This window comes from Diadema antillarum, unplaced genomic scaffold (genome assembly GCF_040938485.1).
Source record: "Diadema antillarum isolate AM-2024a unplaced genomic scaffold, OU_Dant_1.0 seq00002010_RagTag, whole genome shotgun sequence".
In the NCBI taxonomy this organism is placed as follows: domain Eukaryota; kingdom Metazoa; phylum Echinodermata; class Echinoidea; order Diadematoida; family Diadematidae; genus Diadema; species Diadema antillarum.
In genome coordinates this window covers 178,965-198,366 of record NW_027272665.1, presented here as the reverse complement: position 1 = coordinate 198,366, position 19,402 = coordinate 178,965, and the positions used below count along the sequence as shown (strand labels likewise).

At 39.1% G+C, this 19,402-nt stretch overlaps 1 protein-coding gene across 1 annotated transcript in view; it reads right to left on the bottom strand.

The window, feature by feature from the left end:
* Window positions 1-19,402, bottom strand: part of LOC139713597 (uncharacterized) — a gene marked incomplete at its 3' end in the record, with an annotated part of 94,586 nt that overhangs the window by 54,978 nt on the left and 20,206 nt on the right. The window contains exon 2 of the mRNA XM_071625304.1: window positions 7,164-7,281. Within this exon, the coding sequence (XP_071481405.1) occupies window positions 7,164-7,281 (118 nt within the window). The remainder of the gene's footprint in view (window positions 1-7,163; window positions 7,282-19,402) is intronic.

Here is a 19,402-nt window from a genome sequence, read left to right as displayed (position 1 = left end):
ATGCATCATTTATTACTTAACACTGTGCTAACAGTGTGGCCCGCATTATTTCTTGATACACAACGTGTACAGCACTCCCAAAAGAGATATGGGAATGTAAATGAAGTCAATTACACAGATCAGCATACTCATATTTTTATAAAAAAAGACACTAAATACCCTATCTAATAAAGCTGCTTTTCTAGAATAGGCGAGTCTCTTCCTGAAAAACAATGACACTCAGAGCGATGCTACCAACTTTGACAAACATTTTCAAGAATGAAATACTCCAGAAAAGAAAAAGAAATGACTTGAAGAAAGACTAGAAGCAATGTGGTCAATCATCCCTAAGAAAATGAGTAATGAAATTTGGAAATTCAATAATGTGAGATGCCTGGCTAGGCAAGGCCCTGATTATGGTGTCAATACACCCTGCGGCAAAAGTTTGCAGCCGCACCACAAGCGTGATTCTCCTTTCCAGTTTACCTTGTGTTATTTCATGTCTATCTAAATACTGACAAACCATACTCAGATACAAGAAGTATGCAGAAGTCTTGAAAAGAGCTACCAAAAGTTTCTGTGGACTTCATTCACATGCCTTAGGTTTCATATCTCTCCCATTACTGATTTCATATTGCTATATTTCTTCCTTTGATTGATCATGTCAAGCATTCAGGCTCAAAAAGTCATTAATCTCAAAGAAAACTTACACATGTCATTTATCACGACTGTTATTTGAATCAATGGTCTCCATTTTTTTGAACATTCCTTTTCCTCTGTCAGTTCACTACAAGTTGCATTTCAATTCTGAGAGCCGAGAGACAGAAGGACATTCTCTCCTCGTAATATAGATCGGCAAATGGGACAACGTTAGTATGTTGCTAGAATGAGCAGAACAACTCCAGTTGGGGTAGGCCTATTTGTTTTCATAATGATATTGTGTTTTTGTTTTGTTTTGTTTTGTTTTGATGAGCACTGTTGTTGTTTTGTGTTTGTTTGTTTGTTTGTTAAGTTGAGGTTCTTGAAGGGTTAAGTTCTTCCTCATCTTTTTTCCTTCCCAATATACATGTAGGGCTGGACACTAATTTTCTTCTCTAGTGGCCCGTTCAGTCAACTAGAATCTTTAAATCTGAAATTTTGGTGGCCCCGGAAAAGGTACTGTGTGGTGGTCCAGAACAAAAGCAAGCATAACATACCATTTTGAATACATACAGAGATGCCGGATGGCGTCACCAAAGGAGAGCTTTTTTTCTTAAATTTGGTAGCCCAGCATCAATTTTTAGTGGCCCAGCATCAATTTTTAGTGGCCCGGCATAAATTTTTAGTGGCCCCAGGCCGCCAAGCCATCGCTAATGTCGGGCCCTGCCAATGCCATTCCTTTCTACACTATCCACACCTCTTCTTCTTTTATTGTTTTCTTTTCACTGCAGTTTACAGAGAGAAATATGACTGACTTCATTTAGGCGCAACAGTCACGACAACCTGATGAATATTTCATGCAGCGCAGCAGAAAGCACTTGCACATGGTGCACCACTCCAAGATGTTTATGGCCATGCATGAAGTGGTTGGTAGTAGGGGTCGGAAATAGCATTTCTGCCTTTACGAGCACCGTGCAAAACCATTACTACCAACAAGGCACTACAAATATCAGATGTTTATACTTATGATTGTTAACCTCATCATTCCAAACTTGAGAGTGTTGTTCCAAATTATGAGTTCCAGCTATGTAAAAGCTGTAGTATTATTCCAAATAATACATGTCACAGATACAATATTTGTACTATGAATAAATGAAAAGGGTTTATAATTCTTTTAATCTGTCATATCACATAATGCATGATTGCAACTTCATTATGATGATGATGATGATCCACAGCATTTGTATGGCGCCATATATCTGTCACAGAAACATTCAAAGGCGCAATTATCAATCTTTAAGCTAGCAATTCTATAATACCAAAGTTCAACATGCAATATACTCTTCATCAAAGAAAGCCTGCCATGAGTAAAACCCTTTATGTTTGTTTGCCCATTTATTCCTGGATTTTTTTCCCAGAAAATATTAAATAGCAGAAATATGAAAATGAAAGGACCAAGTGCTTGACATTGTGAAGGAACATTACACAATTACTATGCAAACTGCAAACATACAACCGAGTATCATAAAGAGTTAAAATATCACAAGGATTATAAGTAAGCAAATTACCACGTTTACACTGATAGAAATTATCTAAAATTTGTAATGGAAGTACAAACGTTCATCAATATTCTCATCAATTATACACTATTATTTCTGTTAAAAAAAAATATTTTTATTTCATTGGTTATCCACCAAGATACTTAGCAAAACAAAGATGATTATCTATGCCTTTGTGCACAAAATGATTAACAGGCGGTGTATGTCTTCCCTGCTAATTAATCCTGTTACATTTATTATCATAGCATGAGGAAGGTTCCTCTTTCATCAAAACTTCTGTCATATTTTTTCCATTTCTCTTTATTTAAAGATCAAAATTGTGCAAAATTTGCCATCACTTCTACACTGGACATCATGCAAACTGCTGTTGGGAATTACCCTTTCCTGTCAATCTGATCATATTCCAGGAAGATGCCACATTTCAGCCACAAAAATTGCGAGGCAAAATTGAAACTGCAGCAGTACAGACAAATAATGCACCACAGCCGCTGAACCATAACCCACCATCACCACAATCAGTACTCAAGAGGAATGCACATTGTATTCACAACGGAAAGACTTGCAAAACACACAACACTCTTGCGTAGGCTAAATTTTGAACCCCAAATTCTTGGAAGCCTGTTTATACCGGCTTCATACGTCACCCAGTTCACGCAAACGATGACTTTTTGGTCAACTTGGGTTTCCGCGGGGGAGTCGACTGAGGTAAGGTGGGCAGGGAAGAATCATCTCTGTCATCCTTTACGGTGAATTCCCGTCGGCAAACGGGGGAAAGCTTCCAATCAATGATTGAATCTGTAATCTCCCAAGTTCGTACTTGAGACGACGGGACGAAAAACTTAATTCACACTCCTGGTCCTCAGACGGGGGAGATGGCATTCCGATCCATCAAAATCTTCTCATAATTTCTGTGAGAGGTGGCTGCAGTTTCTGCGCCAAAAATACCTTTAAGAAAAACTCAGCTACCACTTTCATTATGTAAGGAGCGTCTGACTCTCACAAACAAAATAATAATGTCGGATGGCACTGCTTGGCAAACTTCTCTTGTAAGTCACCACAAAAATTTGCCATGTAGTGGTCAATATCCACTGACACGCAAGTAGAAATTATGCATATTACAACAAATGAATCTATTACAAGCATGGCTAACTCAACCTGGGCATGAAGTTGAACAACCTTTGGTGACGTCTGTTTTTTTTCATCAGCAACAAAATTTGTGTGACTCATATTGAGACAGAATCTGAAAGAAAATATCGGAAGTGGACGCAGACGCAGAGACATACAGTAATCAGATGTTTACTACTGTTAAAATGCATACTTGCAAATCTGTCCATTTCTCTTTGCCATTCTTCAAGCACCCAAGTGACTCTGGCAACCATTGTATTAAAGGTCAGTGACACTCAAAATCTGCTTTTCTTACGCTGTATAGGGTGTTTCAGAGGTACAGCAATGTTCACAGTCTTCATCTTTTCATTTCATCAATATATGCAGTTGGGTGCGCTGTAGTTACATGCACCATGTATGTCAGTCAGAAGTGCAGGAAAACCTCAAGCAAATCTTTCATGTATATTAGACAGCTTTCGCTATGCATTTGTCATCATGCATGATTAATATAGGTTTTCGTTCAGTCTTAAAACACTGAGGCTGCATTTATCATCATTCCTAAAGTTTGAAACGGCTTTCCATACCCACTATCAAAAGTCGTTTCCAAAGCCCTTTACAAACGCCTTCCAAAATAAGTTGCGTTTATCAACTCAACGCCAACAGGAAAGCTGGCCTTGTCACTGTGCAGCTGCATTGCATCGTTTATTGACCCGAGGAGAAGGGGTCATATTATATAGTGCAGTACAAAGTCGTTTCAAAACAGCTTTGCATTTATCTTGCTTCTAGAAATTAGTTCTGGCTGAAACCTGTTTCAGAAAACACAAATTTGTGGTTTTCAAAAAGGCTTTCCAAAACCCATACTCAAAACAGCTTTGCGTTTTAACATCTCTAAAAAGATCCCTGAAAGCCATTTGAAAAACCTGTTTCTGCCAAAAAAAAAAAAAAAAGAGTTGATAAATGCACCCTGAGATGTACAGGCCTACGAGTAACACCTCCATTACGTGTCGTATGTTAATGGGAAGATATCTAAATGTGAGGAAAAGAATTAAGTGAAATAACACACTAACACATCAAGCTTTACTTCAGGGTTTTTTTCTTCTTCTTTGTGTTGTAAATAAAATTGACAAAAATTCATCATGAGGTTTTCAGGAAGAAGATGAAAATGTACAATTCAGGCCCCCATTTGGACCCTTCCAACCACCCCCCCCCCCTACCCCCAAGAGGGGCACCCCTGGATCTCCTATGAACAAACTTGAAACTACAGTCATTAATGTACTCACTCATAGTATTATCTCAGCTCTATAACTTCTGATTCTAGAGAAGATTTTTAAAGATTCCTTCATTTGGGGGGTTTGGGCCCCCTGGGGGCCCCCTGGGCGGGGCATGGTGCCCATTTTAACAAATTGAGATCCTAACCCCCTAGGGATGCTACCTGCCAAGTTTGGTGAAAATGGGTCATGGGGTTCTCAAGAAGAAGATAAAAATGTACAATTTAGGCCCCATTAGGACCCCTCCTCACCCCCCCCCCCCCCCCCCTGGGTCCCAAGGGGGGGCACCCCTGATTCTGCCATGAACAAACTTGAAACTACAGTCATCAATGTGCTAACTCATAGTATTAACCTAGCTCTATCACTTCTGGTTCTAGAGAAGAAGATTTTTGCGGATTCCTTAATTTTGGGGGGTTTGGGCCCCCTGGGGGCCCCCTGGGTGGGTCATGGTGCCCATTTTAACAAATGGAGTTCCTAACCCCCTAGGGATGCTACCTGCCAAGTTTGGTGAAAATGGGTTATGGAGTTCTCAAGAAGAAGATGAAAATGTACAATTTAGGCCCCATTAGAACCCTTCCCCACCCCCTCCCCTGGGTCCCAAGGGGGGCACCCCTGATTCTGCCATGAACAAACTTGAAACTACAGTCATCAATGTACTAACTCATAGTATTAACTTAGCTCTATCACTTCTGGTTCTAGAGAAGAAGCTTTTTACAGATTCCTTAATTTTGGGGGGTTTGGGCCCCCCTGGGGGCCCCCTGGGTGGGGCATGGTGCCCATTTTAACAAATTGAGTTCCTAACCCCCTAGGGATGCTACCTGCCAAGTTTGATGAAAATCGGTCATGGGGTTTTCAAGAAAAAGCAGTCTTGAACGAGCATTGCTCCACTCACACACACACACACACACACACACACACAATAAAATAAACGAACAAAAAAATGCATGCAATTCAAAATACGTTCAATTGCCCTCAAATCTCATTTTTACCTTAAATTGCATAGAAAGGGGATGTATGTGATGTCTCAATGAGGAATAATTTGTGCAATATATTTTGAGTGATGTTTAGTACATCAACTGGCCAACTCAAACATGGTGGTATTTTTATAGGCCTGAAGTTCACTGTTAGGAGACATGAAATAGAGGAATCTAAACATTCCTTTCCCAATTTCAACATGCAACTTATCAACCAGTGACTCATGATATCAAAAATATCCTTGCATTACACTCACGGCTGGAAAAAAAGGTGAGTTTTGTAATTTGCTCTGGAAAACAACAACACTTTCTCTGGGTGACAGCTAGTGCCCAAACTGTTTTCTCTCTTTATTTTCTCTTCATATGTGACTCATAACTAAAGTGTAACTGTTTCTTTATTCCCCACGAAGCTTGGCTAGATCATAGATCAACCTGTCCCCATGGGGGGTAGCTGACAATCCTTATTAAGTCTTGCCCGTCACAATAAGACTACAGTTTGCACACATTTCCAGTTTTCCACTGGGCTTCTGGGCTTGTGATTCAATTTCCTCACAAACGAAAAGCGAGAGCCGAATTCTTTTCAAACACTACCCCCACCCCCTCTACCAACTTCCAGGCGGAGCAAACGAAAAACCTTCCATGGGAGATTGAGTGGCTGTTTTACAAGTTGTCAGTCCTCGTTTCTAGCAAATGAATCTTTACATGCTGCCTCTTGCATAAATTGTTGTTGTTGTTGTTGTTTTGGGAGAGGATAATAAATGGGGACTGATTGAATAAAAATCAGCCCCGGCAATACTGATATCAATTCAAGTGATGTTATTTTAAAGCAGATCTAATGTTTTTATTATTGCATAAACTGCCATCCTAGGATATACTGTAGACTAAACAACCTCGCAAAAGATAGATAACACCTTCTTGGCTACAGGTAAGGTGGACTACTACAGGGTGCGACAAAAGTGCTTGCCCGATTGCCCAAGGCAAGTGAAAATCGAAGTCGGGCAAGCATTTTGGAACAAGAGGGAAAAATGCTTGCCTGAATCAGGCAAGCAAATAATTTTGAAGTCACCCTTTTCCCATATTTTCCCTCCAACAAACCCATAAAATCACACATACGCAAACCCCAAACTAACACCTGTTTAATAGCAATGCGAGCAGGTAAGTCAAGTGGTGACTCGCTGTGCGTGCTCCACATGTATGTAGAGCACAGTGCGTAATTCAGATAAAAATAAAACAAATCAATGACGGGCAGTCAAGAGTCTCTCATAAGACTTTCATGAAACGGACTCCTGGATTCTAACTTTTTCATGCAGTCGGCCAGAAAAGATGAATTGGGACTACCAAATACTGCATTCAGGGGGGAAAAATAGCTAGGTACCTTTCGAAACTTAGTAAACCTATAATAACAACAACAACAATAATATGAATTAATAAGGTGTTGCCACTGCTCTACCAGAGGGCCCTGCCATTATTATTACCCCAGCGTTGCCAGGTACCCATACACCTGGCTCGAGAGGGACGAAGTGGGTAAAAACATCTTGTCCAAGGACGCAAGCACTGGACGGGAGTCGAACTTAGTCTTATCCACTATGCCACAGCGCCCCCACAGCCTATTATGAGATCACAACAAGTTGCGTACTCACCATTACGGCTAACATCCAGCTCCATAAGGTGCATGAAGTTGCCGATCTCGGCCGGTAGTCGTCCCAGCTCATTGTCGCTGAGTCCCAGGATGCGGAGGTTTGTCAGGCGGAAAAAGTGCTGCACAAAATAAAGCATGAGAGAGGAAAATACCATTAGAGTTACAAGCATCTCTGATAGTGCTTCCAACAGTTCAAACCAAATTACTTCACATTAAATACCTGTAAATATTGTATCCAAATACCTGCAAATATTGTATCCAAATACCCATTAATATTTTTGCTTGCTTGCACACTAAAGTACTGTAAAAATATCTTTTACAGTACTGTAAAACTGTTATATTCACGATTTTTGCCATTTTGGCGAAAATATCTGTATGTAAAAAGAAAAGCTTTATCAGAATGCAAATGCAAGATATGTGAGCAAGAAAAATAATCTTCTTTCGTTAAAACTGTATTGTGGCATATTTTTTATTATGAGAGTAGGGGATCATAATCCATATTGGGGATCAATTCAGGGCATGCTTATAGATCGAACAAAAGTGATCACTCAAAACAAAACAAAAAATGTTACAGTTCAATAAACATGAAATTCAAATTAAGATTTGATAAAGAAACAAAGAAGCCCCCCCCCCCCCAAAAAAAAAAAGAATAATGATAATAATAATAATGATAATTCACAAATAAAGAAATAAAATAGATGGGAAAAGATTCTCCTTTACATTAAGTTTATAACATACTCTGATAAAATATATTAAACTGCTATGACTATATTAAACAAAAAGAGCATCAATAAGAAGAATGATGATGATAACAATTATAACAATTTTAATAATCTTTGTAATTTTACATGTATGCACTTATACAATGCAGTAACCATTATCAACTAAACAAGTAGAAGTATATAAAACAAAAACAAGGGGAAACTTAAGAAGGATAATAATAGCAACAGCAATATCTCTGATATTGACAGCTCTGCTATTAGATTTCCAAAGGATACGAGTAGGCCTACATGTATGTGGGTGTAAAACCCACTGGCATTGTGCAGCACAGAATCCCTTGGGCCTCCACCTCAATGATTTGATTTAATACCTCTAGTGGGAGACACACAATGAACAATCAATCAATCAATCATTACACCCTCCAAATAAATGTATTTTCCTATCAGATGGATGTAGGGTATAATTGCGATGTTCCTCCCATGGACAAAAAATAAGCCCAGTCCACTGTTCTGATTAGAAGTGGATGAAGTTACCGGATCGAGATTACGCTGCAAAGGGCCTATTATGATCAAATTAGGGAGAATATTTCCTGCTTACCGTAAACTCTACAAGATTCAAAGTCTCCCCCCAGTTTAGGTTTCTCATGAAAACACACATTTTATTCTGAATTGTTCATCATCTTCTTTTGTTCTTCCCCCCCCCCCCCCCCATTGTAGGAAATAGATCTAAGTATTCTAAATATAGTATCTTCACAACGATTTAAGACACTCATAAAACGTCACGTTTTGAGGGAAAATCAGCTTGTAAGATGAGAGGTATAATGGGTGCGGAGACAGGAAAAAAATGCTGAATCATTTCAGGCACATAATCATGTCTCATGTGCACAGAGCTCGGGCGCATTCTGAACACAGGGCTCCGGTGTATTGTGCGTGTCAATCTTCATGAAATCCGCACGCACTTGCAGTCGTATCTCCCATCATGTTTAATAGCGTGCACTAAACTATACGCATTAATTAATCGTACATGAAACCAGTATATTTCAGCCTCATATTTATGCACATTAAAAAAACTATAGACTGCTTCACTGCTGATAAGATTTAAATTTGATAGTCTTGTCTCACTTATTAAGGAGATATGACTTAATCACTGCAATCCGGACCAATGTAATCCAAGCATATCCCAAATCATACATTACAAGGTGAAGTTCTATCATTACATAGCAAACGGGCATTAAGCAAGGTTTACACGCCTGTTTGGCCTTTGCACCGGAAATTGCCAAATTGATATGAATCGTTGCATCAAATTAGTCTGAATACGCTCGGGACGCAAACATGTTTATGCCACCAATGCCACTATCAATTGATCGTGATGAAAATTAATTTTGTTTGTTTTCATTTTCCATACTGTACAAGATGGCTTGACAGCCCATATTCAGCTGCACTACAAGTAGTTGGTCTAATGAATGTCCTGTTACATGTACACAGATATTTCGTGGGGGGGGGGGGGGGTAGGGGCAGATATTTTGTAATCTACAATTGTACAGAGTTTGCTTCCTGACTATTGTTAAAGTTGGTATACATGTGTGGTGAGCATATATACACACAACACCACCGCTGATCATGGGAAGATCATGCCAATGTACGGTAGTACAGTACAGTGTATATCTTTGTGTGTATAAGAGTATACTGTAGAATGATTGTACAAGTGTAATACAGACGTTTTTCTATCTTTAGCACTGAAAGCAATGGGGGTTTTTTACATGCGCACATCACAAAGTCAAAATTATTGCTTCTTAATTTCATTCCAGATACATGAAGCAGACTGAGACAGATTTATGTTCATTATAAGATTGATTTCATTCAACTGTATTTTACGAGGGATTACTTCTCTTTTAGACAGAGTCTAAATATTATGACATGGTTTGGAAGTTTCCAGACAACTGCACTCATGAAGAAACATTACCATTACAATACAAATATACATTTATTGAAGTATATTTTTCTGACTTTTGCACACACGCAAAAAAAAAATTTAATCAAAGTCTGCAGAATGTCAAGAAGAAAAGAGCATACAACGTACAGCTGTACATGGTGTGTGGGTTGGTATAGTAGGTGGGTGTGTGGTTTGTGAGCCTATTTTGTTGAGCCCAAAGTCTTTTGTAGCTACATGTATCCTATCATTATAATCATGCCATTGTCACACTTCGAGGCCACTACCCTATTTACAATAAAAAATGTCGGGGGAAACGATCAAACACGTTGAGGGAAACATTCAAGCATTTCGTTCAGTTCTCAATTGATCATCACCCCCACAAAATCAAAGGAAATATATAGAGAGACTTTCAAATGTGTTACAGCTACTTTTCTTTTGCAACATCATGAAACAAGATACCATGCAGCATGTGTTGAGGTAATGTCTACATTACAGTGCATACACTATCATAAAGTGTTATGCTCAACTATCAGATATGCTACAGCATGAGCAATTCTGTTTCTTTTTGTTGTGGGTTTACATGCAACATGTATTATTTGTAAATCGATAAATACAATATATGTGCGTAATTTATGATACTGCTCATATTATGAACAATGTTCAGGAGCTGCAGCATGTTTCTTTTTGTATACGTCATACAACTTTTCAGATGCCATTTGTCCACACAATTAGGAAGAAAACAGAGATTTGGGTAATGAACGTACATGCATGACAACAAAGTAAAATGATAATGAAGACAGGTGACTACATGTACAACCAATGTCTGCAAAATCAAATATTCAAGCAAAATATGACTCGGTAAACAAGCAGCTACATGTACATGTAGCTCACTGTGATTCAACCCTTTAAAGTTCAAATTACTTATCCCCGACATTCCTCCGGATAAGATTTACATTTCACAGTCGACCTGTTCTGGGCGGAGAATGTGCAGGTGTGCGCCACGGGCTGCAGGAGCAAATCAAGACAAACTCACGTCACACGAAACAACAATCTGAACTTCTTGGAGGGCACAGTGATCTCCCAGCAGGGAAATCAGGCTGTGGGACTGTACTTATGCAATTATAGGATCTCTCTTGAAGGGAAGCAAAGTGGTCATAATAAGATACTGCCTACCTCATAATTACATAATTTGTAACAATTTCCTGAAGATTCACAACAAGAGTCAACAAGATGAAATTAACAAACCAAATCTTGTGCCACCAAGTATATTTTATCAAACATAATGAGTTGAGTACATTGGATACGTACGGTACTGTCAATGTACAGTTACAGATGTACTGTACAAGTGCAATGTCACCAAAATGTAGACTGTATAAACTACATGCACATAGCCCCTGACATCAATTTACAAAGAGGTGAGAAACAGAAACTTTCACATCATATATTTTTTCTGCAATATTATACACAAATATGCATCTACAATGGCATTTCTCTTCTCCTCCAAATAACTATTAAGCAATCTGATGAACATTCTAATTCAAAACCCCCATATTGTATATCATGTACAATGTATCTTTTAAAGAAAAATAACAATTTCACAAAGCAACCATTGCTACGTCATAGACAGTCACAAGACGAACATGCTTTCCCATGTGGTACTATCACCACGGTGATCATCAACTGATAGTCTCATCTACATTGTATTTCAGATGTTGTAGATCATTATTCCTGCTTTTTGTCGCCATTGGCAACCCGACTGCATTGTGATGTCAATAACATTGAAACGTGGCGGTCTTGCAAGGGTTAACACAAGCACATAAATGCTTTAAATCTCATCACACTGCCGTATCAGGTTATCAAGACATTTCGTTCCCCTGGCATGGCAGAGTTTAGCAGAAGGAGAAGCATAGCCTCAGCTTCCAGACCTTCATTAATATTATTCAATACCATTTACGGCAGCTACTACTGTACACGCCGAATATTTCATGAGCTTTTTATTTTTCTAACTTTGCAAGGACTTCAGGTGCCATTTGCGAATCTAAAAACATGCAGAAATAAACTGTATTACCTCTGATCCCGATATGAACGTGACATGCAAGCATACATATACTGTTCAGTACTGTACTCCACAATCGCGAATTTAACCACTCGTGAAATTGTCAGGAAGTCCCGATTCACTAAAAATTGGACTCGCTAAATACTGCACATTTATATACATACAGTACTTGGCTCCTACTTTGCTCAATCAAGACAAGAGACTGCAATGTTGCACGGATGCTGTATAACGGACATTTTTATTTTCACTAATTTCGCGACTCAACTGATATTTGCTAAAGCAATGATTTGGTGGGGGGGGGGGGGGGGGATGTTGCCTGTACATGGCAGGAAATCACAAAACTCTTCTCCTGAAAGTGTATACGTACATTGTAGATGCTATATTTGTTATCCAGTCACTGTGGTTTATGATTGCAACTCAACCACTTTTAAATTGTCACACAAGAGTACTGTAAAAGTGGATATTTTCGAGCAACTAATTTTTCGCGCTTGGCCGGGTAAGAAGAGTTTCGCATGTTTTTATATCCGCGGAATCAAGACATCACGCACAGGAACATAATATGGCAAGCAAAAATATTCGCGTGCTTTTATTTTCGCGCTAGTTTCTGGTGGAAATGCGCGAAAATTTCAACACCGCGAAAATTTCCACTTTTACAGTATATTCTCCTCATACATGTAGCCCTACATACGTGCAATGACTAATGCAGCAAGAACTTTCAACAGGCCTCTTCCGCCATACAAAACAGATCAACGAAGAACAACTTCCCAAGAGGGTCTGCTTTGGCAGACTAGTTTTCGAATGTCACTCCAATATGGAGAAACCCGACTCTGTGTTGGCATGTATCCACAGCCATACTCGCGGAAACATTGCCACTGTACATGAAGCTCAAGCAGCCTGCTACATTACACCACATTGGATTACTGTACGTGCCAGTATGGAGGGTAATTAGCAACCCGACACTGGTTCTTCAAACACGGCTGGCAAAATCAATACACTATCGCTAATGACACGGCCGGGAAACCAAAACACAATCTGCATAGTGCATCAAATATGTACTGTGCATCAATATACATGAACATTAGATTTGAATCTGGAAAAACAAAAAGATAGTTTTGTTATAATGGCTGGCAATGCAGGGCATATTGGCCCGAGAACGAATGAAGTTTTCTGTTATTCTGTGAACTAAAGCCATCCAATAAGCTGTAATCACATCAGTATTATTATCTATAATCACTATCAAGAGATGGCATTCACTGTAAAAAGCAGTTACTAGCATTTCAGTTTTGAAGTAGACTCTGCACTATTACAGTTGTGACTTCACTTTCACATGTAGCAAGAGTTCACACACCTAAAAATGTGGTGTACTATTGCATGGCTACTATACAAAAGTACTACAGTAGCCTACGCGGAATTTGGTGTTGCATGGACTACTTTGTATGCACTGATATTGCACTTAAAATGAAAATCAAACGAACATGCGTTTCTAATGTGCAACGAAAATGCCTAATATAGATAATGATAACAACAATTGAACAAATAATGAACTGCGATCTCCACACACTGTACATTATGTAGATGATGACTGGTGGGGGAGGGAACATACCGAATGTTCCACCCGAAGGGTTTGAAATGCTATTGAGGGAGGTTATAAGTCCCGAGACGAAGTCGAGGGACTTATAGCCTCCCGAAATAGCATTTCAAACCCTGAGGGTGGAACGTTTGGTACATGTTCCCGACAAAAAAAGTCATCATCTGTTATATTATATGGGTTAGTCAAATACGTCAACGTCAACCACCAAAGGTCGTAGAGATTCAGTGTACGATCTTTGCAACCACGGCCACCAGCGCAGCATGCATGCAGCACAACGCACTCAATCGCTCGCTCGCGCAGAGCAAAATTCACTATGCACGCGCGGTCCTAGGCCTTCTGTCATTTGCTACGTGAAAATGTTTTCCCATGGGAGAACATTACCAAGAATGTTCGCCCATGGGCGAACATAACGAATGTACCTCCATCACGTGACTCTGTTTAGCCAGTCACTAACCGGTATTTGACTAACCCATTTAATATTGTACATTGTCTACCTGAATGTTCCATAACCCCCATCAAGACCTGATGTACAATGAGAATTTGCTGTGGAAGTTTAAACAATCATCTTGTCTTCATTGAATTATCAACTCTGAATTTCACTGTTCATCCTACATGTACATGCATCTTTCATGATTAGCAAAAAGAATGGGTAGAACTGGTTAAGTTTATTGAATCTGCACAAATTCAGTGACTTTAATATCTACAGTCCTGACAATTTCCCAATCCCTTACCCCCCTCCAAAAAAAAATAATAATAATAATTTATCGACATTAGGGCTCATATGAGAAAGAATTTCCTTTCCTTGTTCTTTATTAATACGAGACTAAATAATAGGACTGAATGATTTTTAAAAAAACATACAGAAAATTCTGTGACTTGATGTGCTTCAAGCAATTATCCAAGCAAAATTTTCATACTGCAGTGAGATTCGTTCAAGCAGAAATTCACAACAACAACACATGACCTTGAAAAGTCGTATCCATCACTACAGTAATTCCACCGTGATCTTTGGATGGTAGTGCACGCATTGCAGCATTCAATGAGGAAACAGTGGCTCTGTAATGCCATTCCACTGTATATATATGCAGCCAAGTGCGGCAGCACGGCATTTCAAAGTCCTCGTAAGAAGGCGGTCTTCTCGCCACCTTCCTGATCCCAACACAGAACCGCTGTACGGACAATAATTCATTCGACAGAAACCACCTGCCAAAAGTTTGCTAATTCAGTTTTCGATGACTGATATGTACAATGCAAAGGTTCCATACATTCTTGAATGAGTAACCACGACTATTGAGCCCACAGGATTCTTCCCCCTTGAATATATTTGAGGGAAGTTGGAATCACAGTTTTGTTTTGTTTTCAGAGTTTGCTTGCATTGGGGCAAGTGGGAGAAAAATATGGATTTCTTTTCACTTTGAAGATTTATGTGGGTATAGAGGAATGACGAGTTGATATTCACACTCTGCTGAGACCATGTCGAGTCCATAGAAATGACAAGTGGTAAAGATTTATTGATGAGGGCAGGTCATAAAATATGTGTATTAAAAGTATTGCCTTTCTCGTGACACATTTACATCTGTATATCCCTCACATCATCCACTACATGTACAAGTACTAATAAACACTGGCATGCTGGTATACCCAGAGATACTCTTTCATACTATCAAAGCCAAAGCTGTGAAGAAACCACATTTCCACTGCATTCTTTGACAACTTGCAAGCCATCAAAAATGAAAGTTTACTTGGAATTTGAGCCCTGCTGAGCAAAGCTTGTTCTCTGCTTGGAATACGCATGAATTCAGGCACATGATCATTTTACGAAACAAGCAAAAAAAGAGAAAAGATGAACAGAATGAAACATTCATTCTATACAATGGCTTTGAGACACAAAGAAAGAGAATATGGAATAATTTTACTCAAAACATACAAAATGTGTATTTACATGTACTGTATGTATATTATGTGAGTTCTATCTGTAAGGCCTACAAACATTGGTATGAAAATGGACTGTTTCACATCAGCTGGGCTCTGACTGTTTTTGTTTTATTTTGTTTCTTTTTTTCAAACCGAATTCCTCATCAAAATGGCACAGGGGGATTCAAAATTCTCGTAAGATCAAGGCATACTCTTGTAAGTGTTATGATCTGTGTCTGCGTGGGTTCTGATCCTTTAATACCTGTAGTTTGACAGTTGTTCTCTCGTCTATTTCTCTTTTTCACTATTTGGGGGGGGGGGGGTAGAGAACAGGGTGTTGGATTGAGGGGGGTAGTTACAAAAATTGTAGGCAGGACTTAAAGACGTGCTGACTGGAGTAAGAATGACTTCCTTACAATTGTAGGTTCTCCAGGAGTTCTGTAAAGCTGTAATTATCCGATCTACGGAGCAGAAGCCAGGGACAAAAGGAACAGCCTTCCTTCCTCATACCAGCGATTTTTTTTTCCCTTTTTTCTTTCTTTCTCGCTAACAATCCCCCCCCCCCCCCCCTTCTTCTCTTTTTAGCTCTACAATGTAAATCACCAACATGGTAGCAACAATGCACAGATTTGGCAGGAAGTTAACAATAGCTACAGAAAGAAAGAAAGAGAAAAAAAATACTGTGTAAAAAGAAATCTTGCCTATCCACCGCACACAAGAAGGCAATTGTGTAGTTTTGTGTAGCTCTAAAAGCCGCCATGCAGTGGGAAACTAAAACTGAATTGTCTCTCATTGTTTTTGTTGTTTTTCTTGCAAATTCCTTTTTGTAAGCACATATAAATGGCATAATACTTTTATACAACCAGTGGGACCATACACCTGCTGAGAGTTTTACCAAAACAAAATCCCCTTCTTTTCTATTCGTTCTGTGCATTCAACATTGTCCTTTAGGCAATAATCCTCTACTGCAGTCTTTCTGTTCACAGTGATAGGTCTTCCATTCTTTTTTATGAGCACACGGATATATTTGGCTATAAGAACCCGCTGCTCATGAATCTGCTATAAATAAATACTACAATGTAGGTAGAGATCTTTTTTATATGTCACAAGCCAAGCTACAACTGTGATGGTATAAACATGCACAAAAGGCAACCGCATGAACAGTGGGATGCACACACACACACTACTGTACATTGTGTACACATAGCCACACCGTGTAGGGGTGCTTACAGCTGTACTCATCGTACTCTGTGGCACAACTGCTTTTTCACATGATATACACTGTACACAAGATAATGCTCTGTATACTGAACTACAGAAATGTTGACTCGGTGTGTTGTACTGCACATGGCCCAGGAATCACTCTCTACTGTTTAGTATTTGTTGTATACTGTGTAGTGGAAATTTTCGCGGTGTTGAAATTTTCATGCATTTTGTGCAACCAAAGCATCCATAGGCCCTATGTTTCTGTAGTTGGTATCTTGATTCCACTGAATTAAAAACAAGCAAAACTCATCTTACCCGGCCGAGCACGAAAAATTACTCATGTGAAAATATCCACTTTTGTTATACAGTACTTGTTTTTCTGTCACTTCTGATTCTTCCTGATCAATATAAACACAACGAACGTGCTTCTTTCCATTTTATGTGTGAGATTGGTACGTATGTTGTCTACACTACTTAGATGTCACAGAGCTAGGACACCACTGAGGGAATACATACTACATAATGTAGCTTTGTGACAGAAAGTATGCATGCGATTCCCAAACATGGTGTTCAAAAACAGATCTACTGTTTATGTATTGGCCCAAATTAAGTATGCCTACATGTATGAATGTCCATAATTGCAACGTGCTATAATTCCAAAATGTCACAAACAATTTACCTTTAATTTCAGGAATCTTGCAAACAATGTTCACATTTTGTCAAGAAAAGTGAGAAAAATATTGCCCCTTTCCTCATTGAGAGAGAAAAGACACTTTACAAAACCACATGATAAACCCACACAAACTTTTTCTGCTTTTACAATGTATATTGAATAACACAAAAGAGTGTACACGTACATGGTCAGCCATGAATGAGCACTGTGGAAAACATCTGTCCTAGATTGAACAAAAATAACAACAATGATAATAATGACACTGAACAACAAGGATTGTTTTTTAAAGGAAAAGGTAGTCTGGAATATTTCAACTATTGAAGCCATTGTGTAAAGACTTGTTTGCTATGGAGCTTGTCATCAAAAGTTCGATGCAAAGGGGAAGAAATTATGTTTTGTCAGGGTTCAAAGATTTTATTTGTTACTTTCTGGCAGGGGATGGGGGTGGTCCTTTGTCACAGACAATAGACAATAAAGAAATCAATAACGCAATGAATTTTTGACATTGCAATCAGCCATGGCATGTCTATAGCATAGAAAGAGTCTGTAAACAATGCCCGAAAGTCGCAGTCTGCAGACAAGGAATTTGTTCAAATCCTCCTCTGACGAAGCCAGGCTAAGGCACATGACTAATAACACCTCTTGTTTGTTTGTTTTTCTCCTTATTTTTTTTTCTTTCTCCTCTTTTAATTTTCAGATATACAAAGGGCACCCACTTGGAAGGCTGTAAGATGGCATTCATGAGGGAAAACTTGTCTTTATTCTTGCGTAATTCTGATCACATTTTGTTCCCTTTTCTTATTGGGATTCTACTGCTTGTTCATTTACCCCAGATTTTTCTCTTGGCATCTACGTACTCCTGATCATGGAAATACAGGGATTTTTTTTTTTTTTTGTCGATATTTTTGTTTAAAAAAAAATAACAAAACAAGGTTCTGGAAGAGGTCACACTGTGTTTACAGAGCATGTTGAAGCTCCCTCAATGTGTGAACTGTGAAAGGTACATTTGTAAGAAATCTATATACAATGTAAAAGCAAGCATCAAGTGATTTAAAGCAACAGTCAAATATTCCAAAAATCTCATTTCCTTTTCTTTGTAAATTAGCAATATATGAAAGGGTTTCCTTTACTCATATTGGCAGCATATTCTATATCCCACTATGATTACAAATGTACTAAATACTTATGAACTGTTTTTACTAATACACAAAAGAACAAAAACTACCAAGAATTAAAAAAAAAAAAACATAACTAATGTACACTTTACATCAAACTGCACACAGCCAACTGCGCAGTGATTTCATTCTAAATTGGCAACACAAAATAGTCTCCAGCAAACACTAGCCATGCTCTGTTGAGCAGTGTAAATGGTGGAAAATCCCCAGGACAAGACAAGAAGAGCTGGGAAATAATGTGATACCTTCGTTAAGGCTCTGCCGGAACTCGTGTTCCGCCGGGCTCTGTTTGCATTGCCACGAAGAGGAGTTGCGGCAGAGTTTGTGCAGGTGTGCGGCAATTGAGACAGGGGAGGGACGCGCAGGGGAGCACGACAAGTCGACTCCCTTTAAAACACGACGCTTCGTCGTCAGAAAGCAAACCCGCCGATTTCACAAGACCTGAAACAATTAGGTGTAGGGTTTCTCGAGCCGGCAAAGCGAATTACGCGGAATGGTATACCTCCGAAGACAGCCCTCTCTCCCACAACTGCCCCGGGATGGGGAAGAAAATCGTCCCCGTTGACGGGTCAAGCACACTACCGGGGCAGCCTCTCACAGATTCATTAAGGGTGGCGGCTCTCTATTGCAGTGCTCTTCCGATTTCTTCCAAAGTTCGCTCCCACGATGACACCTGGTACCTGACTAGGAAAGGGTCGTTCCTACTCTAGTTGTACTAGGAAAGGGTCGTTCCTACTAAGGTACTGTTTTTCACGTAACTAATTTTTCGCGCTCAGCTGGGTAAGAAGAGTTTCGCATGTTCTTAATTCCACGGAATCATGACATCAACTACTGGAACACATGACAAGCAAAAATATTCATGTGCTTTTATTTTCATTTAAAATTGTTATTGTCATTATGAAAGAAAAAGGGAATTCTGATGTATAAAGCCAGCACTGACCTTTATTCATGTTTTATTACACCTGTACAACCA